Raw genomic sequence first — 22,674 nt, forward strand, 5'->3', positions numbered from 1 at the left:
TCTATGAATGTCGAGCAGGCGCAGTTCATCCCGAAGACCCGGCACGTTGCACACCTTCCCAGGAAGGTTCGCATCAGTCACTGAGTAACATCTGTCTTCCGTAAACACCACCCCAAGCGCCCTTCTTCTCGGAAAGTTGGGCCGAGGGAACCAGCGCAGATCCCCTCCCTGCCAAGTCTTGCGTCACGAGCCTTCGTGATCAATAGGAGCATTGTGGCGGTTGTTTCAGAGCTGATGAAGTTACTTGTCTGCAAGCCGACACTTGACTCGAAAGGCTGGTCTGGTTTCTGTGGTGCAAGCGTGGCCTTCGCTGGGCCTGTCCTGGCACCGAGCTGCAGGACTGCTCTGCCCGGACAGCAGCTGGGCCCAACCCTCAGCTTCCTAGCGTGTAACCCATCAGCCGGACCAGCGCCTCTGTGACAGGACATGGTGTCTTTTCCGTCAGAACCACCATGGCCCGATAGTTAGTAGGAAGGAGGGAAAGAACAGAATGGAAAACCCATCAGATGCCTGGCTGTGGGCTCTTCAACTCTGGAGAGACAGAAAATGTGATGGCCCCTGTTTTTCTTAATAACTGGGATAAATGCAGATAGTTGTAGGCCATTGAGCATCTAAGGATGAGATGATGCAGAAATGCATGACTTAGAAAAAGTTTCTCCGTTCATAGTTGAAATGCACAGTGTTTCTTGGCTTTTCTGTAATCGGTTGATATGGTTTGTATATTAATTCATGTCAGGCTCTTAGAATTTCATCCTCTTGGAGTTTCTGTCTTCCTCCTTGAAAACTTTCTGTTTCATTTTCAGGGAAATGGAATCCTTTGGGTCTTACTTGTTGAAGTATAGTTTTGTTGTGTCCGATATTACTTTTAATTTCACCAGTTGCGGGGTAAATAAACCATTGTGCAGTTGGAAAAAAAAAAAATTGGCAGAAAGGCAGAATATGTTAAAGACTCTTGCTTTTCATTGCTAGGGAGATTTCCCAACTGGAGTGTCTCTGTTTTATTTTGCGTCTGGCTAACATCTAAAGATCAGTCATAACGCTCCATGCAAATACTTTCATGTATTAGAAGAACAGTATTTTGACACTCATTGACACAGCAAAAAAATACAACCCTAAATTAGTGTTCAGGAGGACAGTGAAGACATTGTTCATTCTTGTGAGATGCATGTGAAGATGTTGTGTTGTGTTAACAGAAAAGACGCCCCTCAGCCCTTGACCGTCAGCATTTGCCGGGAGAACCGCTTCTGGTTTTTCACAGGACTAGACAGCTTTTTATTCTTAATCGTGGGACTTGAGCAGTCATTGGTACTTGTCAGACTACAGAAAATTTTAGTCACCGAAAAATAAAGGTTTATTCTCCAGAGTCTAGCAATTTGAGTTAAGCTTCTCTAAAGTTTTTGTTTGGTTGTTTTTTTCTTTTTCTTGGTGGGGGGGGGGGGCATTTTAGAATATTTAAAGACTTGATATGTTAACTATTTTGAAAATATTAATTCAGTTTATCAAAGGCCTGATTTTCTAAATTTCATCTAAAGTTATAAAGACTCAAAAAGAAAAATCTCCTGTCACTATCTATGTGTTTTTAAAATAATCAAACTTTTAGGAGCTCTCTTGATTTTTTTTTTTAATTTGGAGAACATAAAGGAGCTTTTTGTTTAATTTTCAGCAGTGTGGAGGGGATGTAGTCTGTAAATTACTGGGTTTTTTATATGTAGTGGAATTTCTCTCCTCCCGTGTCACTAGGCTCAAATATTACTGCTACAAGAAATGTTTTCTTAAATAGAACTAGCTTCCCTTCCCATCTCTCTCAATCAAGGACACTACTGAGTCAGCATCTAGGAAATAATCATGATAACAGAAACTTTACACTCATGGGCAAGACCAGGTTAAGAAGAGCAACTTAACCTCCCAGAAGATCAAAGCTTACGTAGTGTTTATGTTGGGGTGTTCTTGTATTTAGCAACCAGAAATTAAAGGCAGAATGATTAAGTCTAAATCTATTCAAGCGTAGTTTTGAGAGTATGGAGGGGAGAGTGACTTTTAAATTGAAATCCTGACTTTTGTGAATCAGGATGCTGTGGTGAAACACGTTTGAAATGAGTTTCAGTGAATGCGTTGAATGGGCACCAGTTCCCTGGTTGCAGGGATGCTGCGTGTGCCGGGCCGAGGTCCTCAGGGATGCTGGACGGGCAGGCACCGCGCTCGTGGGTTAAGGGGCAGACGGGCGAGGATTCTCAGAGCCCCCCCGCCGCGAGGTGGGCCCGCCGTCTCCCCGCTCCGGCCAGCGGTCAGCGCTCGCCCCTTGGTCCCGGCTGGCTCGGGGACGTGGCGTTCCTCCCTCCTCCCTGAGGACTCTGGGGCCCGGGTGCTGCCTCACCCCTTGGACCTGCCTTCTCGGCGCTGATGCATGGCTGCCCCCGCGCCCCATGCCGGGACTGGTCCCCAGCTGTCTTCCTCCGAGCTTGTGGCACAGGGAGCAGAAACCAGCTCGAAGAAGTGCAGGTGGAGAAGGAGTCATCCCAGGGGGCGGTGGGGCACTTCCCAGGCCGGGGCGGTGGAGTCGCTTGCCGTGCTCCGGGCGCCTGCCCCTCGCTCCCCCCAGGCCTGGGGTCCCGCCCTCCCCACCTCTCGCCCAGCAGGTGTCCTGCCCTGGGCTCTGTGGTGCTCCTTCTGCCTCAGGCCTCCCCGCGGCCTCAGCAGGGCGCTGACCACCCCCCAGGACAGTCAGGCATCTCCGGTGCCCAGTGCCATCCTGCGCATTCAGTCTCTGGGCCTCTGATCACAGGCTTTTTTGAGACCCCGATTGGCCCAGAATATGTCTGTGTCCATCCTTGATATGGGACTGGGGGAGGGGAGGCACTGGGATGGGCCCCTGGCTGAGTGTAGCCCTGGCTGCACGCCTGCAGCTCAAGCTGGGGGTGGGTGGGCCTGCTTGGGACGGCGGTTGTAGGAAGCTCCCACGCCTGATGTCTCCTGGAGGCTCCCTGGAGTTTATGTCTCAGAAGTTCCTCCTTAAGTCAAATGCTGGACTGTTAGAGCCTTTTTCCTGTGTAAAAGGTGGGTGTCCCTAAGCCAGGCGCAGCACCTCCCGTGTCTGCCCCCACCTGCCATCCTCCCAGTGCCTGGCACTTCGTGGGCTTCCATAAATACTTGCTGACCGACAGGTCAGGTCCCCGGGCTGGTCCGCAGAAGTCCACGCAGCTGTTCCTAACGACCATTTATAATAGCAGTATTTCCACAGGAAGATGCATGGGAGTGTAATGCAGAGAAAAGAAAACGAAACGGGATTGAGGCTCTCGTCCCACCTCCGGCCAAACTAGCTGTGTGACTTCAGCCAGATCACATAACCTCTCTGGTTTCAGCTGCTTCCCCGCCTTTTTATGAGTTGAATTGAATGACAGCATCTCTGAGGTCCCTTCCAACTATGAAAGTCTGTGGCTCTGACTTACAGAATGGGGACTAAATTCACTCCACCCTTTCACTCTGCGTGCCATGTATGGACGCAGGACTTTGGTCCTGGAGATGAACTAGGTTCTCCCAGGTGCCAGGAACCCTCTCCAGCTACGTAATCACCGTCGTCATCATCATCATCATGATAAATAATAGTCCTTGAGCGCTTACTCTGTCCCAGGCAGTGTTCCAGGCACTTTTCATATATTAGCTAATTTAATCCTAAAAACGACCCTATGAACTTGGTGCCATTATTCTCATTTTTCTGAGGCCCTGGAAGATTAAGGAACTTTCCAGAAGTTACCCAGTGACTCCTGGAGCCGGGGTTTAAGCCGGGTGGTCTGACTCCAGGTCTGAGGCCCACAGCACGCGCTGGTTCTCGGTGTGGTCCCCAGACCAGCAGCATCAGCTTTGCCCTGGAACCTGCTAGAAGTGCAGATTTTCAGGCCTCACCCAGGCCTACGGAGTCGGCCTCGCTGGGGCTGGAGGAGGCCCGCGATCTGTGTGTTAACCTCCCAGGAGACTCTGAAGCACAGACTCCAGCGCCCCTGCCTGCTCCCTGAGCCCTGCTGTCATCGTGCCCGTAAGTGTCTCTCTGGGTCTTTGCGCCCCACTGTTCCCACTGGGAGGCAGGGGTGTGGTGTCACTGCCCACTTGTACACGAATGAGACAGGCGTTCAGAAGTCAGACGGTCATAAACTGGGAGCTGGTTAGACCACTTTTCGAGGTCTGTCTTCCAGTTGGCATCACCGATGCAGTCACTGCAGGAGAAGTCGGGTGGTGGAGACAGCGAGGACGGAGGGAGGGGAGGGGAAGATCCCGCCAGCTGTGTCCCGGGGTGAGCAGGCCGTCTCCACGGAGCCCTGCAGGTTGAGCGGCGGGATGAGGGCGGCACACACGCGAGAGGCGGCCCTTCTCCCTCCGCAGGGCGGCTCCGTGGCCCGGCTGCCCCATGAGTGCCCGCCAGCCTCCTGTGTTCGTGGGCACGCAAGGGGCGCCCTGGTGAGCTGAGATGTGCTGTGAACACAGGACGTGCACAGGGCTTCCAAGGCTCAGTGCATAGGAAAACAGTGTAAAATACCTTGATAATATTCTCCATTGAAACGACAAGGTACTGCCTATATTGGCTTACAAAGCATTAAAGTTAGCTCTACCTTTTCCTTTTCCGTTTTTAACGTGGCTAATAGAAAATGTTAAGTTATATGTGTGGCTTGTCTTGCATTTCTGTGGGGCAGTTCCGTTTTAGGGAACCTTAGCTTGTAAAGTCCCGTCTGCGTTTCCCTTAACGCACATAGTGTGATGTGTTTATCGGGGTTAGTTACCGGTAACGATGGTTATCAGCACTGGAACTCAGAGGTCTGTGGCGAGGCTCAGACCTGTCACTCAAGGGAGCCCAGGACCAGCCCAGAAGCTGGATCCCTAAGGTCAGAGTCACACGAGAGGCAGAACCGGGGGGTCAGGACGGCTGTGAGGGGAAGGTCACAGCGAAGTCAGAGCTGTTTCCCCAGGGTGAGCTGAGGCAGCCCTGGGCCGGGAGCCACGAGCCGGGAGCGGCGGGCAGGTGGCCGGCCGTGGGCGTGGAGTCACTTCTGCTGTGCAGCCGGAGCTCGTCCCCGGCCCCCGCTGAGCCAGGAGCGAAGTCTGGGTGGCTGGCCGGGCATGCGAGTGGGAGCAGGTATTGGAAGCACCTGGAAGGGGTAGGCGGCTGGGATCCAGGAAGCAGCACTTCTGGGAAGCGCGTTGTGACAGTCATGGTGTCGCGGCCCGTGTGCCAGGTGTGCGTCCCCGAGCTTGTGTCAGCCTGGCCGTCACTGCACGGTGCGCGGTAGGCAGAGATGTGCGGGGACACTACAGCAGAGGCAACAACGCGTCTATGGAAGGCAAACGTAAGGATTTCATTGCTGTATTGAAACAGTCATCACAGGACTGCCCGCCCATCCTAAATGCCCTGTCACAGTGCGACTTTACTGCTTTTCTCATGGGTGGGGGGGGGGGGGCTCCGGGGGGGCTCCCCTTTGTCTGGATTTGGGCTGTGCCTGCCACAGTAGTCCACGGAGGGGCACGGCGGGGCCTCCCGCGGCTTTAGGAGGCCTTGCAGCTTCTGTTTCCTAAGGAAGCTGGGCCAGACTGGGTGAGAGGCTGCGGGGACAGGGCACAGGGAGGAGGGCTGGGGGGCGGCCCAGCACGGAGGACCCAGCCTGTGCGGGAGGCCATCTCGGCCAGTAGCCCGGGAAGCAGGGAGGAGCCGTCCTCCCGGGTTCTGAACTCAGGGTCCTGAGCAGTAAAAAGGTTTAAGCCAGAGTTTCGGGATGGCGGATGAAGCGGCATCCTTTGTTTGTATGTGCATTTTCCCTTCTGGTTCTTCCCTGCATTGTTTACGTGGTCACATAACCTTGGGTACATACCATCTTCATGTGCTCACTCAGAACATGTTGTGCTGGACACACATGTCTGGCGGTAGAATTTGCTCAAATTAATTTCCAGTCCTAAAAGTCCCACAAAATGACGTTCCATAGGGCCGGACGATGTCTTTATCGATGCCCACCCTTTCCTGCAGGACGGCAGGAGGGACCCCGGTTTCACTGTCGGGGCCTGGCCTCCTGGCTGAGGGGCAGTGCAGGCTGATCGGGGTCGGGCTGCTTGGGGGCCACACTCACCAGCCCAGTGCCGGGAAATGAGGGCAGCCGGGTCCCGGGGCAGAGAGGGTCATGGTTTTGGAGAGGGGGTTTTGGGAGGACTTTGAAATGGAGCTGCAGGCCCGCCCTGCACTTTCCTGCTCCTCTTCATACCGTTCCACAGCAAATATGCAGCCTCATTCAAACAGGAATAATAATGGGAAAGGTGAGTGGGCCTGGGGAGAGGGCTGCAAGGGGGGGACAAGGACCGAAACGAGACAGACCAACAGCACGTACGGGTCATAAGGAGTAGCAGCAAAGGGAAGTACCACGGATTCAAAGAAGCTTACAGGCAGCGCAGTTTGGTTCCATTTGCCAGAAGCCGAGGTGGGCAGATTAGAGTCCGTGGGCCAGTCGCTGGTTTTGTAAACAGCACAGCTGCACCCACCTCTTGCTGTGTTGTCTGTGGCCGCTTTGTGCTCCAGCGGCAGAGCTGAGGGGCTGTGTTACAGCCTAAAGTATTCGAAAGCCTAAAGTATTTACTCTCTGGCCCTTTAAGAAAACGTTTGCAGACCCTGGACTTAAAGGAAATAAATGAAGGAGTTAAGCTAGAAGTAGTCAGTAAAGACATGGACAAGAGAGAGAAAATCATTCCAGAGGTTGAAGTCACATTAGCAAGAAAAATTTAAGTAAGTGTTATTAGAAACAATCAGGTGAACAAGCAGGAAGAAATCACATAAAATAACATGGACGAGAACAAGGACAAACATGATGAGGCAGCAAGTAACAGACCTGAACACAGAAGAAGAGAGATACAACACATGCATAATTGGCATGCCTGGAAGAGAAAAGGAGCGTGTGGAAGCATGGAAGAGATAAAATGTACGCAGAGATCAATAAATAACTACGTTACCTGACTCTGCATACGGAGACAGCAGATGGTGTTCCAGAAAACTGGGTCAGAGTGACTCCCAGAGGACCAGAGCTTTCAGGCTGTATGTTGTTACCCCCAGCCTCGGACTTCGTAGCTTGGTGGACCTGGCTGGAACAAAAGGGAAGGGCAGGGCAGGGCAAGTGTAGGTCTGGCCTCTTTCAGTGCATTGGTATCAATGTTGGATGATATGTTAATAGCAAGAGCTAGATAGCCTGCTAAATTTGTTTTATTATTTTTGGTGTTTTTTAAAATGTACCATCTAACGATTTTTTTCCTGTCCAGTAACTTTGTACTTTTAAAATGTCTAAAAGACCCTTAATCAAAGGAATTCACAAACAACAGTATTTTTACCCGTGAAGAAATTAATAGATTGAGGTTTTGATTTTATGCTAGATGATTTTCTCACTACAGTCGTGTTTGTTAGTCGTTTAGTACCTGCTTCCCAACTATGTCAGAGTAAGGGGTACTCCCCCGGGTTAACCCGCCCGAACTATGTGTGTCCCACAAAGAATAAGGCCCAGCCTAGCCCAGGACTCCTTGAAGTCCTGATTCAAACTGAAAACACCAGGCTATCATGATGAAAACAGCTACTGAACAGAGCTTAAAGAAAATGTATGTGAACAGTTCCACACTTAGAATCCTTTATGGGGAATTTTAATCTCCATTTGTTCAGATGCCTCTGATTTTTACTAGAATTATCTCATAGAATTTCTCCCCTTTTTTTTTTTTTTTCTTTTTTTTATAATTTATTTATTTTTGGCTGTGTTGGGTCTTCGTTTCTCTGCGAGGACTTTCTCCAGTTGTGGCAAGCGGGGGCCACTCTTCATCACGGTGCGCGGGCATCTCACTATTGCGGCCTCTCTTGTTGCGGAGCACAGGCTCCAGACGCGCAGGCTCAGTAATTGTGGCTCACGGGACTAATTGCTCCGCGGCATGTGGGATCTTCCCAGACCAGGGCTTGAACCCGCGTCCCCTGCATTAGCAGGCAGATTCTCAACCACTGCGCCACCAGGGAAGCCCTCCCCTATTTTTATACATATATATGTGTATATATTTATGTACGTGTATATGTTTAGATTATTTTTATGACAGTAGCCCGTAAAGCACAAAAGCACAGGGCTGAAAAGGCAGCAGTCAAATAAACATAGTTAAACATAACCTTGATTAACAAATCTCGTTATTCATGGATGACAGCTCAGTTAATAAGTGTCCGTGGCTTGGATACTGAGCCGGAGGTTAATGGCAAGGTGGAAGCAATTGTCGAATCCAGGTTTTCAAGACAAACACACATCACAGCCCGAAAGGCACGCGTGGAATCAAGGCTAGCTAGTCGGCTGTGGTGATGCACTTTGGCTGTTCTCCACCACTGGTCCAGCTGGGAGCCACTGCAAGCTCCCGAATCCAGGAGAGAGGAGGCCCCTCCACTGTGACTTACGCGTTCGTGATCTGCACGGCCGAAGAGCAGGTGTGGGAGGGGAATATTTTTGGGGGGGTGGGGAATTTTTTAAATGAAAGTTTTATTTTGGCTTCTCTAAATTAGATTTGTAAAACAGATAGATTCACTGTATAGTTACAAGAGAGCACATGTCCAAATGGAGTGGATACTTATAACCACCTAGACTTGGCCTTCAAGCGTCAGCGACATGGAGTCGGGTTCCGCCTGGACTTTATATGCCTTAAAAGCAAGGTGAACGTGGGACGTGGTTGGAGAGCTGCGCTGCCCATTTGCCGTCAAGGGACATTTTGATGTTGAGGAATCCCAAGCCTTGGTACATTCCTTAACTGCTTGTCTTTCCTCCCTGTGGGATGGGTTAAAAAATAAAAAGCAGGCGATGTTTTCGTTTGCACTGGTGATCAGGGTGGTCAGGGCAGAGGTAAATAAGTGTGTGAGGAGGTGGGTAAGTCAGTCGTATCCTTATGGGGCCCCTCATTCCGGGAGTGACGGGCCCAGAGTGCAGACGCCTGAAACCTGTCACCTCAGGAGCGTTTCTGCACCGGAAGCCGGAGCTGGGTGGGGACTTGAGCTCAGGGGTGGCCGGCCGAGTCACGGGTCACATGTCCCGCATGTGAACAGGAAGGTGAGGGGAGGTGAACCTTTGCCTCGGCCGTGCCATCCATCAGGGAAGAAATGGACCAGATCAGCGTGTGCAGCTGTGTGAGGAGGTGCAGGCCTGGGCGCTTCCCACACAGGGGCCTTTGTGCTGGACACGACGGAGGATCGCGATGGGCTGCCCGGCCCCGGCTCGGTGGCAAATTACTAACCCACGATCACCGCAGAGCACGGACTTGTTCATCTTCTGATCTGGAGTGTCACCGGTCTTCATTTACCAGTCAGAGACGATTCATTGTGCTCAGTGGAAATTCAAACAAAGCCTTTCCCTCTGCGTTTTAAAACCAGTAAACTATTCAGTAATAACAAATAAATCTGGAGCTGTATATCCTTTCCCTCCCATTCCCAGGCTGGAGTCTGGGACAGTATGAACTTTAAAGGAAATGCCTAGAAATTGGTAGGTCAAAGGCCGCAGATGGTCGGTTGGAAAAGAAAAGGGCAGATTCTTGGCACTCACTGTGGTGAAAGTGAGGGCCTCCTGCGTGCCCAGATTCCCGGTGGGGATGGACCGAGTGCCAGGGAGCTGGTGCCGGTGTCTCAGGGCATCCACCCTCAACCAGTCATCATGTTTTCTCCTTTTATTTTTAGCAGCCCTTGCTTTCTTTCACATGATTAAAAATATGATTTTTTCAAAACTGTTCCAGCCCAACATAGTGTTTAAAAGAAATAAAATAAGCTGAGCAGTCCTGAAAGACCTATTTGAAATGTTATTTTTAGAATGGAAATTCAAGTAAAACACCCTTAAGTACATACACTAATCCCTCAGAAAAACGTTCAGATAGAAATTCTAGCCAGAAGCATAATTTAATTTTTCCTAAAAACTTTGGAAGCATTTTGAAGAAAGCCAAAACGTGTGTGTGTGTGTGTGTGTGTGTGTGTGTGTGTGCGTGTGTGTGCACGCAGCCCGTGAGAGGGTCAGCTTAGTTGGGGAGGTGCCCAAAGGGCAGCTCGGGCCAGTATAGCCAGTGTGCTGTGCCATCGTCCCAGGGAAACCCGGAGAGACACAGGCCATGCCAGGGCCCAGGCTGGAGGGTTCCCAGGCAGAGTAGGAGGGTATTCCAGGCTGGGTGGATACCTGCAAGACGCGCACACCAAGAGGGGCCTCTCGCCTCTGCTGCTGCCCACGACCAGGGCACCTTTGAGGAGCTGAACAGCCAAGGGCGCTGGCCCAGGGTCTGACACTTGGGGCCGCACGCACCATCCCGATGAAGAGGACAGCTTGCATTTTGTGCCTTTTTAGAACTGATCAAGCTTTATTATTAATATAATTCATGTAAAAATTTTCAAGTGTTATAAATAAATTCATCAACTATAATCTCTTAATGCAAAACAAAACTGCAGATCTTTCATGAATGTGAACAAACCCCTCTCCTGCCAGGACCATTTCGTCCGATGCGTCTCAGCATGTCCCTGACCTGGGTCTGCTTCCAGCGTCCCACCCGTGGGCCGCATCTCCAAGGCCTGTGAAATCGCCGAAAGCCTTGTCTTCTGTAGGACAAAAATACAATTTAAAACAATCTGGAAATAGACCAAAATACAAAATATTCACAAGAAAAAACTTCGAGTACAGGAGAAATGTGCGCGTTCTTATTTTTTAGAAGGCTGCCATAAATTGAAATGAATAAAGAAGAATTAAACTTTGCTGATTGTGTTTTCTAAAAGAAAATAAGCTGCTCCATTGATCTCAGAAACCTGTGTTTCAGCTTATCCAACAGCAGCTAGGGAGACACCAACCAATAGTTTTCTATAAATGTTAGAACAAGAGTTCAATGCACATAATATTGGGGATTGTGTTCTAATGAGGTGACTATTGCTTTCACCTCTTTTATTTTGAAAAGTGGGTGTGAGTGATGAAAAAAATTGATTTTTAAAAGAATTTTTATTGAAATATATAGTTGATTTATAATGTGTTAGTTTTAGATGTACAGCAAAGTGATTCAGTTATACATATATATGTGTATATACATATGTATATTCTTTTTCAGATTCCTTTTCATTATAGGTTATTACATTGAGGGGTGGTGTTTTTTTTTTTTTGTCTTAGATTTTTTTCCTAAAGAGACTGCTGTCAGATACCAGCTATACTTAATTTTGTAAAATCTTCATCTTCTGTCTGTATAAACAAAATCTTTAAATTAATCAGCGTGTGGCCCCAAGCTATAGAAACTCTAGGCCTGGCTGCTACGGTGAGAGCCATCTGAGCTGAGTTTTGGGGCCGTGTTTTGGGACTTTTACATGCAGCTAGGCTTCCGGCCCTCCTTGAAAAAGCCCATCTGCGAGACGCACCCACCGAGCCCCTGACCTTCAAACACAGCTACTGAAACCTTAACTCTGCGCAGATGTCTTCACTGCCAGATAACTTTTTAAAAGTGCCGTCCGTTATTATGATTGTTTTTCCATTAAGGATTGTTGAATATTTCGCTTTACCATGTCACCGCAGTGGTAAATTTCCAACTTTACTGTTAAGAAATTTGGTCCTACTTTGGAGGATAGACACCTGTCCTTAAATGATGTTTTCTTGCCTTCCTTCCATGATTCTTAAATATCCTATGAAAAGGTTATTCGGTGCAGACGCTCTTCAACATCTCATACCTGTGAGCTGTAGTCCAAGGTCCTGCTGCGTGCGTCTCACCTGGGCTGCTGCAGACAGAGGTGCTGCAACAGCTGCCCAGCTTGTGCACCTGGGCTGTACCCAGAGGTCCCCAGATGATTCTGCCGCACTTTAGAGTTTGAGAACCACGACTGCCGTGGTTAGGATAGTGGACCAGATTCGTCGTCACTGTCTGGCTACACAGGTTAAAGCATCTAAACAAGGAGGCCGTTAGCCCTTGGTAGCCAGAGTCACTGCACCAGAATCCGAGGAAGTGAAACTTCACCAGCAGCTCACCCCCGGCTTCCCAGATAATCAAATAATTGCTTTGCTCTGTTTCGCTTCGCTTCTCCTCTGTAAAAGCCTTGCCCCCCCCCCCACCCCCCGTCCCTGTGTGGGGAGCCTCCTGAACACCTTTGGAATCAACGTGTGCTCAGATAAACTCCTGAGAGTTTTTGTGTGCCTCGGTTTACCTGTTAGCCCTGTCCCTGTCCGGTGGTGTGCGTTGGTGACATGATAGTTCCCGAGGGGCAGCTGGGTGCAGCTTTCACGTGGCTCTGCCTCTCTTTCTAGGCCATGTGGCTGATGCTGCAGAATGATGAACCCGAGGACTTTGTCATAGCCACGGGGGAGGTCCACAGCGTCCGGGAATTCGTGGAGAAGTCGTTTCTGCACATCGGAAAAACCATCGTGTGAGTATGACTGACGGACGTTTGTCAGACATTTGCTTGCCACTCTGCCTGCATTTTGTCTTTTTTCCCCTTTGCTCTTGTAAAGCGTGAAGCAGGGGCTTGGTCCCAGTTATAGTGAAAGTCAAATGTTTGTCACCATCTAACTCAGTTTTTTAAAAATTTCTTAATTTTTAAATACGTTTTTAAGGTTTTTACTTTTTAACTTTAAATTTTGCATCATGGTTTATACTCAGTTTACTAGGACTTTACTGTTGCTAATTGCTATTAACAGATCAATGTCATAACGTTACACAAACTTTTTTCAGTACTTTCACTTTATATTTTAAATTTTTGAAACCATAGAAACTTACAGAAAAGTTTCAAATACATGACCAGCATAATTCTTTTCTCTGAACCATTGAGAGTAGGCCCCATCCCCCTGGACTTTTGTGTGTATTTCCTATAAACAGAGACGTTGTCGAACATGAATGCAATGCAGCCATCAAAGTCAGGAAATCGCACTGATAAGTGAGTAGTGTCTAACCTGCAGATCTCACTTGAGTCTTGCAGTTGGGCCAGCGCTCCCCTTTATGCCAAAAATGATCCACACACTACATCTACTTGTTGCATTACACAAATTTTGAGGTCAGATTTTTATTGGAATATTGGAAAGATTTGGGGGAAATCCTTCACTACAGATGGAAGATTCTTTTTTGGTGATTGTTTTATTGAGATAAAATATATATAACATAAAATTTACCATTTTAATAATTTTTAGACATGCAGTTCAGTGGCATTAAGTATATTCACAGTGTTGGGCAACCATCACCACCATCCGTCCACGGAACTCTTTCTTCTCCCCCAACTGAAACTCTGTTCCCATTAAACCCTAACTCCCCTCCCCCTTCCCCAGCCCCTGGCAGCCACCATTCTACTTTCTGTCTCTGAATTTGATGACTCCAGGGACCTCACATATCAATGGAATCACACAATATCTGTCCCTCTGTGACTGGCTTATTTCGCTGAGCCTGATGTCCTCAGGTTCCAGCCCTGTTATATCCTGTGTCAGCATTTCACTCCTTTTTAAGGCTGAGTAATATTCCATTGTGTGGGTGGACCACGTGCAGCTTGTCCATCATCCGTTAACACCTGGGTGGCCCCCACCTTTTGGCTGTTGTGAACGAAGCTGCTGTGAACACGCGTATACAAATATGTGTTTCAGTCCCTCCCTGCTTTCAGTTCTTTGGGTTATAAACTTAGGAGTGGAGTTGCTGGGTCATATGGTAATTCTGTGTTGAACTTTTTGAAGATCTTTCAGACATTTTTCCAAGATTCACTTTTAAAATGTAAGAAAGGACTTCCGTTTCTAGCTATGATGGAATAATAGAAATCAGATTAAACCTTCTATCTTGAAAAACTAGGAAACTATATGAAATATATAAAACACTGTTTGAGCAATGGGCAGTGCAGGACCGTGATCCCTGGTAGAGAAGGAACAAATGAGGTGAGCCCTGCAATCACCCGGCTTTCCTGGAGACATGGTCTCCACCAGGGAGCGTGGAAGAGGAACTTCAACAGAGAACAACCGTTTGCTTGAAAGCTGAGGAGGTAGAGGTCAGAATTCAGAGAGTCTGAGGCACCTGGATGTTGTGGAGCCGAGTTCTAGAAAGGTGTGATGATCTGCAAAGAAAAAGAGTTCCCAAAACGTGCATAAGGATCCCACTGAGTCCTTACTGAATATTAAGAAGACATTCCACAAGCTTGGATGAGGAACTGCCTGGGAGGTGGAATTGAAGGTTTCTTAGAGCGTTCCCAAGCTTGGGAGGCACATGAGCTTCAGCCATAATGGAGAGACCTCGTTCTCACTCAGTGACCATCCTCACTCAGAGGATGAAGTAAGATTCCAGAAGGGCTATGCCTCAGTGATGGGGCTGATCCCCAGAGTAAAGGCTGCTCTAGACCCAGGCTAACAAAGCTTAAACACAAACTTCAAAGGGATCAAACTGGATACAAATAACTTAGCCTTTGACCATTGCAAAGCCCAGTGTTCTTCAAAGGAATACAGTAAAATCTAGACTCAAAAGCATAAAGTTTTTTTTTTCTTTTGATTTTTATTGGCGTGTAAGTTGCTTTACAATGTTGTGTTAGTCTCTACTGTACAGCAAAGTGAGTCAGCCATACGTATACATAGGTCCCCTTTTCTGGATTTCCTTCTCATTTAGGTCACCACAGAGCATTGAGTAGAGTACCCTGTGCTATACAGTAGGTTCTCATTAGTTATCTCTTTTATACAGAGTATCAATAGTGTATATATGTCCATCCCAATCTCCCAGTTCATCCCACCCCCCGCCCTTCCGCATTGGTATCCATACATTTGTCCTCTACGTCTGTGTCTCTATTTCTTTTTTTTTTTTTTTTTTTAATAATATTGTTTTTATTTTATTATTTTTTAATTTTTATTGTTTTAATTTATTTATTTATTTTTGGCTGCGTTGGGTCTTCGTTTCTGTGCGAGGGCTTCTTCTAGTTGCGGCAAGCGGGGGCCACTCGCTATCGCGGCCTCTCTTGTTGCGGAGGACAGGCTCCAGACGCGCAGGCTCAGTAGTTGTGGCTCACAGGCCTAGTTGCTCCGCGGCACGTGGGATCTTCCCGGACCAGGGCTCGAACCCGTGTTCCCTGCATTGGCAGGCAGGTTCTTAACCACCGTGCCACCAGGGAAGTCCTGTTTGTGGATTTTTTTGATGATGGCCACTCTGACTGGTGTGAGGCGATACCTCATTGTAGTTTTGATTTGCATTTCTCTAATAATTAGTGATGTTGAGCCTTTTCATCTGTTTGTTGGCCATCTGTATGTCTTCTTTGGAGAAATGTCTATTTAGGTCTTCTGCCCATGTTTTGATTGCGTGGTTTGTTTTTTTGATATTGAGCTGTGTGAGCTGTTTGTATATTTTGGAGATTAATCCTTTGTCTGTTGCTTCGTTTGCAAATATTTTCTCCTATTCTGAGGGTTGTCTTTTCTTCTTGTTTATGGTTTACTTTGCTGTGCAAAAGCTTTTTAAGTTTAATTAGCGCCCATTGTTTGTTTTTGTTTTTATTCTCATTACTGTAGGCGGTGGGTCAAAAAAGGCCTTGCTGCGATTTATGTCAAAGAGTGTTCTGCCTACGTTTTCCTCTAAGAGTTTTATAGTGACTGGCCTTACATTTAGGTCTTTAATCCATTTTGAGTTTATTTTTGTATATGGTGTTAGGGAGTGTTCTAATTTCATTCTTTTACATGTAGCTGTGCAGTTTTACCAGCATCACTTATTGAAGAGGCTGTCTTTTCTCCATTGTATATTCTTGCCTCCTCTGTCAAAGATAAGGTGACCATATGTGCATGGGTTTATCTCTGGGCTTTAGATCCTGTTCCATTGATCTGTATTTCTCTTTTGGTGTCAGTACCACACTGTCTTGATTACTGTAGCTTTGTAGTATAGTTTGAAGTTGGGGAGCCTGATTCCTGCAGCTCCGTTTCTCTCTTCAGGATTGCTTTTGCTATTCAAGGTCTTTTGTGTGTCCATACAAATTGTAAAATTTTTTGTTCCAGTTCTGTGAAGAATGCCATTGGTAATTTGATAGGTTACATTGAATCTGTAGATTGCTTTGGGTAGTTTCGTCATTTTCACAATATTGATTCTTCCAATCCAAGAACATGGTGTATCTCTCCATCTGTTTGTGTCATCTTTGATTTCTTTCATCACTTTCTTATAGTTTTCTGCATATAGGTCTTTTACCTCCTTAGGTAGGTTTATTCCTAGGTATTTTTTTCTTTTTGTTGCAGTGGTAAATGGGATTGTTTCCTTGGTTCTTAATGTTCGGCATTCAACCAAAAATTAGTAGGAGTGTCATGAAGGAGGAAAACGTGACCAACAACCAAGGGGAAAATCCATCAGTAAAAGCAGACTGAGGAATAAAAAAGATGATGGTATGAGTGCATAAAGAAGGTAAAATAGCTATTATAACTATGTCAAGTATTTTAAGAAAATCATGAGTATAGTGAGGAGAGATAAGGAAATATATTTATTGTTTAAAGAGCCAAATGGAACTTTTAAAGATGAAAAACTAAGTATCTGAAATGAAAAGCTCACTGTTGGCACTGAGAATAGATTAGGTACTGCAGAAAAAAAAACGAGTAAACTTACAGACATAATACTAGAAATGACCGAAGATGAAGCACAGGGAGAAAAAGACTGTAGGGAAGGAAGGAAAAAAAAAAAAAAAAAGACCAGAGTTTGATTTGATTAACCTGTGAGATAAAAGCAGACAGTCTAATATATGTGTAATCAGAGTATTGGGGGAAAAGCGGGGAGGGCACAGGAAAGGAGTTAAATGGCAGCCCAAAATTTCCCAAATTACTGAAAATAGGTGCTAAAGAGAAAAAGAATTAAAGCAGCCCGAGAAAAAATAGAATTATTCGCCGAGGAGGAAATGTAGGAAAGTTTTGCTGTCAGAAACTATGCAAAGGCAAGACGACCTTGCAGCAACATCTTTAAACTACGGGAAGCAACCTAAACCTCGAGTTCTGTGCCCGAGGAAAGCATCTCAGAAATGGAGGCGAACGGACAAACAAAGGCTGAGATGGTCCATCGGCAGCGATCATTCAGACGGAAGGAAAATGATACTAGTTTGAAGCTCGGATCTATACGGAAGAATGGAGAGCAAGAGAAATAGCCAAAATGTGGGGAAATATGAAAGTTTTCCCCTCGTTTTAAAATGTCTTTGAAAGGTAATTGACTCACGTTGAAAGTAAAAATAATGACAACACGGTATGAGGTGTGTACTAATACGTACGTAAATAAATTGTATAACAACAGTAGCACAAAGAGTGGGGACAGGATGGAAGCAGTGCATCATCCCCGTAAAGCTTCGTACACCAGATGGGAATTGGTCTGATATTACTTGAAGACAGACTGCAATTAGTTACAAAGTATGTACTGCACACTCTAGAGAAACTACTAAAACAAAACACCATGAAAAATAGCCATAAGCCAATAGTGGAGTCAAAATGCAATCCTAAAAAATACTCACCTAAAAGAAAGCAGGAGAAGAGGGAGTGTGAACAAATAACAGATGGGACAGATAGAAAACAAATAATAACTATATGGATAATTACATCCCTTGTAAATGCCCTAAATACTCTAATTAAAAGGGTGATATAGTTGGACTTGATTAAAAAAAAAAGAAATATGCTGTCTACAAGAGACACACTTTATATGTAAACACATAGATAGTTTAAAAGTAAAAAGACGAAAAAATAAAACGTCCAAACACTGACCGTAAGGAAACTGGAGTGGCTATATTTATATGAGACAAAATAGACTTCATTTAATTGGAAGGAATAAAGAGTCATTTCATAATTTTAAAGGGTTGATTCTTCATGAACACATAATACTTTTAAATGTAATACTTTTTAACGTATCTACACCCAGTTATAGACACCTCAAAATACTGACAGAACTGATAGGAAACAAAGACAAATGAACTTTATGCCTGTGTACTTCGACACTCCTTTCTTCGTAAGTGACAGAACGAGCAGACAGAAAATATCTGAGGATACAGAAGACCTGAACAACATAGTAAACTTACTTGACCTAATTGACATTTCTAGAGCTTACCACCCAACACACTTCTAAATAACTCACAGGTTTAAAAAGAAATCACAAGGGAAATTAGAATATGTTTTGAATTAAATGAAAATGAAAACAGCATATCAAAATGTGTGGGATACTGCCAAAGCAATGCTTGAAGAGAAACTTGTGGCTTTGAATACTAACATTAAAAAAGAAGAAAGAGCCCAAACCAGTTATCCAAGCTTCCATCTTAAGAAGCTAGACAAAGAAGAACAAATTAAACCCAATGCAAACAGAAAGAAGGAAATAATAAAGATAAAAACAGAGATCAATGACGTAGAAAACAGGAAAACAGTGGAGAGAATCAGTGCAACCAAAACCTGGATAAACCTCTATCCAGGAAAAAAAGAGAAGACAGAAATTATATGTAGTAGAAATAAAAGAGGGAACATCAGTACTGATCCTCCAGACACGAACAGGACAGTAAGAAAACATTATGAACGGCTTTTTGCCGATGACTTTTTCAAGTTAGAGGAAATGGGCAAATTTCATGAAGGACGCAAATTGCCAAAACTGACTTCAAAATGTGTATAAATCTTAGTAGTTCTATGTCTGTTAAAGAAACTGAATTTTATACATTTAAGAAAGAAGATAATACCCTTTCTATACTCACTCAGAAGAGAGAACACTTCCGAGAACTCATTTGATGAGGCCAGCATTACCCTGATGCTAAAAATAAAAATGTTACATGAAAAGAAAGATACTGACTAGTATCCCATGAGAACAAAGAAACATAAAAGTACTAACAAAATATTAGCAAATTGAATCTATCAATATATAAAAAGTTGGTACACCATGACCAAGTGGGATGTATTCTAGAAATGCAAGGTTGGCTTAACATTTGAAAATCAATGTAACTCACCATATTAAGAAAACAAAAGAGAAGCCCTATGATTTTTTTCAACAGAGGCAGAAAAAGGGCATTTGACGAAATTTAACAACTGTTATTAAAAAATGAAATAAAATAAAATAAAACTTTCAACACACTAGGAATAGAAGGAAATTTCCTCAAGCTGATAAATGACCTCTGGGAAAAACCAACAGTTAACATTATACTTAATGTTGAGAGACTGAATAATTTTCTCCTCAAAATGAGGCTCAGGGCAAGGATGTCTGCTTTTATCAAACCTTTTCAACATTGTCCTGGATCCTAGCCAAAAGAAAAAAACAAAAAGAAATGAAAGGAAGATGCATATCTGTCTTATTCACAGATAGCATGATGTAGTACATGGAAAACCTAAGTAATCTACCCAAAAAGCTACTAAAACTAACAAGTGCATTTAGCAACATCACGTGATACAAGGTCTATATATAGAAGTCAATTGTGTCGCTATGTACTGCCATTGAACAACTGGAAACTGAAATTTTTAAAAAAGCACATTACCACTTACAATAGAATCAGAAAAATGAAATAGAGTGAACTTAATAAAATACACAAAAGATCTGTACACCAAAATCTAAAAGACATAGATGAGAGAAATCAAAAAAGCCCTAAATAAATGGAGAGATACACCATGTTCTTGGATTGGAGGACTTGATAAGATGCCAGTTCTCTTCAAATTAATCTGTAGATTCAGTACATTCCCGAACAAAATCACAAGCTTTTTTTTTTTTTTTTTTTTTTTTTTTTTTGGGTAGAAATTGGCAGGCTGATTCTAAAATTTATGTGGAAATGCAAAGGATCTAGAATCATTTTGAAAAAGAAGATCAAAGCTGGAGAACACTTACTCTCTGATTTTCAGATTTCTTTTAATGCTTAATCTGCATGATGTTGATGTAAGGACAGATTTACAGATCGAGGGAACAGACTATAAAGCTCAGAAATAGACACACACTTATATAGACAATTGAATTTTTACAAACTTGTCAAGGTAATTAATTGGAGAAGGATAATAGTCTTTACAACAAATGGTGCTGGAATCAGGAATAGCCATATGGGGTGTAAAAAAAAGTGAATCTCAACCCGAGTGTCATACCGCACACAAAATTAGTTGAAATGGAGCAGAGGTTTAAACGCAAGAGTGGAAATCGAAAACTGTTAGGTGAAAACATGGGAGAAAAGCTTTGCAACTTTGGGGCAGGGGAAAAGCGTCTGAGGTTGTTTTCTGTTCCTGAGTTACGAGAGTTTTTATGTTTTGCAGATATACTCTCTCAGCCCATGACTTGCCTTTTCAGTTTCTTAACAGTGCCTTGCAAATACCAAAGTTTTACATTTTCATGTAGTTCAGTTTATCATTCTCTATGGCTTTTTGTTTTGTGTGTGTTTGCCTTAAATGTTTGGATCAATTGGGGGCAAAGGCAAGGATTTCTTAGGACACCAAAAGCAAGAACCATAAAAGAAAAAAAATGACAAAATGAATGTCATGATTAAAACCCTCTATTCTTTGAAAGTGACCACTAAGAAAAGGAAAAGGCAAACACTGGTCTGGGAGAAAATGAATGGTAATATTTGCATCCGACAAAGGACTTATATCTAGAACATACAAAGATCTCCCGTAACTCAAAAGAAAGAAGACAAATAATTCAATTTAAAAAATGGGCCAGATGTCTGAAGAGACACTTCACACAAGGAATTCCACAAACGGCCACTTAGCACATGCGAAGATGCTCAGTGAGATCATCATCTAGGAAATGCACGTTCAAACGACAGTGTGATACCACTGCACTCCCTTTGGAACGACAAAATGGAAAAACTCAACAGAGCCAAGTATTACTGAGGATGCTGGGACAACCGGAACGCTCATGCATCACTAACGGAAGTATGAATAGTTCAGAAAACACTTTGGCTTTCTTATAAAACCAAGTCTGCATTTACTACGTGACCAGTGATTTTCCTAGACATTTACCAAAGAAAAATGAAGATGTATGTCCACATAGAGACTTATCCATGAATATGCATAACAGCTTTAGTCCTCATAAAGCGTTAGCTCCCCCAGTGTCTAATCAGCTGGCGGATGATGTGTCCGCACGAGGCATACTGCTCACTCGTGAAAAGGAGTGGACACCTGGCACACTTGGAGGGAGAGCACGGACTGTGTAATTCCGCCCATGCGATGCTCTGGGAAAGGGTGACTGGTGCTGATAGGAATCTGAGCGTGACGGGAGAGCGACTGGGAGAAGGAGAGGGCATCTGTGGCGGGGGGCGGGAGGGGGGGGGGAATGTCTGATATCTGGATCGCAGTGGTGTCTGCATGAGTGCACGCATCTTTCAAAACTCATCAAATTATGCACTTGTGACACATTTTGTTTGTAAATTATACCTCAATATAGTTGATTTTTCAATAAAAGGAATCAAAAAAGAACTTAGGTGCCCATCATCAAGGATACTCAAGTGAGTTTGATCAACTGTTATCATACAGCTATTAAAAATAATGCTGAGGAGAAATTTGAATAACATGAAATATGATTATGACAATATTAAGTGAAAAAAAAACAGGATCTGTTGGCTGATCTAAAGTCCCTAAAAATATGCATACAAAAGATTAGAAGAAAACACACAAAAATTTTTAAATGGCAATTTCTACATGGCAGAATTGTGTGTGACCTTTAGTGTTCTACTGAATACATTTCTCTATATCCAGATGTTCTATAATGAACTTACATGCTTTTGTAGTAAGACGTCAACTTACGCACAATTTTTTGAAGTTAGTCTGGGGTAGTCTTACAAATGAATCCCCAAACAAGACTCTCTTTTGATAAGTGTATGAAACTTGGTCATTCTCCCACTCTGGAGACGATGTGTTGTTTTCAGTCACCAGGTCATCCTTCTGTCCTTCTGTCCGTAGGTAGTCCCATGGGCTAATACCTTTTTTTTTTTTTTTTTTTTTTTTTTAATACCTAGCACAGTCTTTCACAAACTGAGAATTCTTTTAACAAGGCAGGCATTCCATGTCTAGTTCATTTGGAGAATATTAACCCCTCTTAGAGAATCACCAGTAAGGAATCTGTTTAACTTTGTTTAACCCAGCACTTTCCAAGCTTACTGTATGTTAGAATCCTACACAAACAACAGAGTTGTGTGGATTACCCGCTGGGAGTGTTGTTCTGTCCTTCAAAACTGAGTAGCAGCGTCCTGGTGGGTCTGAGCCCGCCCCTCTTCCCACTTCTCCATCCGAAGGGAAGGCGCGGTAAAGCCCTGGAGTCAGTTTCACTAAAATCTACTGCAAATTTCAGGCAGTGACCTTCATTTTGTTTCAGATGACAAACTAAACCACAAGTCCAGCTTTTAGTGGTATATTAAACATTGCCTTTGAGTGCTATATAAAATTTTGGTGAAATTGAACCCTTTTCCTGAATTCTTCCAAAAAGAGACACGGGCATGAGGTGCTGAGGTCCCAGATGAACTAAAGGTCTTGCTTTGCCCCTCTTGTCTGAGTCTTCTGTCGGTGGCAGCTCCCACCTGCGTGCCCCGTACCTGCATCGCCGGGCTTGTGGGAACAGAATGCGTACATCGCACGTTCCTCACAGTGTGTCTGAAAAATGCAGAATTCCTTCTCAGGGCCAGATAATGAAATCATGATGGCTTTATGAATGCTGTCTGCAAGTCATGTTCCGTTGTTTGTTTTTTTCCAATTTCCTTCCCCTGGATCTTCTCTCGGCCCCATGAGCCGCATACCGATCTCAGCTGGAGGACAAGCA

At 44.7% G+C, this 22,674-nt stretch overlaps 1 protein-coding gene across 2 annotated transcripts in view; it reads left to right on the forward strand.

The window, feature by feature from the left end:
- GMDS (GDP-mannose 4,6-dehydratase) overlaps positions 1 to 22,674 on the forward strand; it is a 486,657-nt gene that overhangs the window by 382,125 nt on the left and 81,858 nt on the right. For both annotated transcript variants that reach the window (XM_068557602.1, XM_068557604.1), the window contains one exon: positions 12,270 to 12,388. In XM_068557602.1, coding sequence (XP_068413703.1) covers positions 12,270 to 12,388 — 119 coding nt within the window. The remainder of the gene's footprint in view (positions 1 to 12,269; positions 12,389 to 22,674) is intronic.

Source organism: Eschrichtius robustus, chromosome 12 (genome assembly GCF_028021215.1).
Source record: "Eschrichtius robustus isolate mEscRob2 chromosome 12, mEscRob2.pri, whole genome shotgun sequence".
NCBI lineage: Eukaryota > Metazoa > Chordata > Mammalia > Artiodactyla > Eschrichtiidae > Eschrichtius > Eschrichtius robustus.